Source organism: Plasmodium gaboni (genome assembly GCF_001602025.1).
Source record: "Plasmodium gaboni strain SY75 chromosome Unknown, whole genome shotgun sequence".
Classification (NCBI taxonomy): Eukaryota; Apicomplexa; class Aconoidasida; order Haemosporida; family Plasmodiidae; genus Plasmodium; species Plasmodium gaboni.
Window position 1 is genome coordinate 1 of NW_017385250.1, and position 797 is coordinate 797.

Sequence of the window (797 nt, forward strand, 5' to 3'; positions counted from 1 at the left end):
TATGATAATATTTATGATTATTATAGTTGCCATTATAGCGACCAATTTGTTGAAAGTGATTCAGATTATTCTATCCTATGTGATCATAATAATATGATCACCTATCAGGAGTCATGTTCTTATAAACATTCATATCAAAAGTATAATAATAAAAACGCCAAAGATATAGACGATGAAAATAATGACACATGTGATTCTGCCTCAAAAACCTCAGAGACAAAAAGTGGATATAGTTCATACAAAAATAATGTAACAAATTATAGAAACAGCCAAGAAAATAAGAAAAAATGTAAGAAAATATTCTATATCTATTTCATTGAAGGAAATGCACAAGATATAATTGAAGATATAAAGGAAGAAGATAAAAACAAAATAGATGAAGATATTATAGATAAAATTTTAAATGAAGAAAAGGAATATATAAATAAAAAAAAACATGTGACAAATGATACATGTAATATAAATGATATTAATAACTCAGTTGAAGATTATATATATAATTTACACAATAAAAATTCTTCTCAATGTAATGATAAATATATAAATTCTTATGAAATGGAAAAGAATCAGAAAAAAGAAGAATCAAAAAGTGATATATCGTTATCTACTTGTTGTATTCAAAATGAAGAAGATATAAAAAATGAAAAGCATGAAAAGAATAAAAATTGTGAATATGAAGATGAAAAGAATAATAATTGTGAATATGAAGATGAAAAGAATAATAATTGTGAATATGAAGATGAAAAGAATAAAAATTGTGAATATGAAGATGATAAAAATAATAATTGTGAATATGA

General features: G+C 22.3%; 1 protein-coding gene across 1 annotated transcript; it reads left to right on the forward strand.

Annotated features, from left to right (window-relative positions):
* On the forward strand, positions 1–797 carry PGSY75_0007600A (hypothetical protein; the record flags this gene model as incomplete). Its single annotated transcript, XM_018783212.1, has 1 exon — positions 1–797. A coding segment is annotated over one exon (797 nt), but the record flags the coding sequence as incomplete, so codon positions are not given.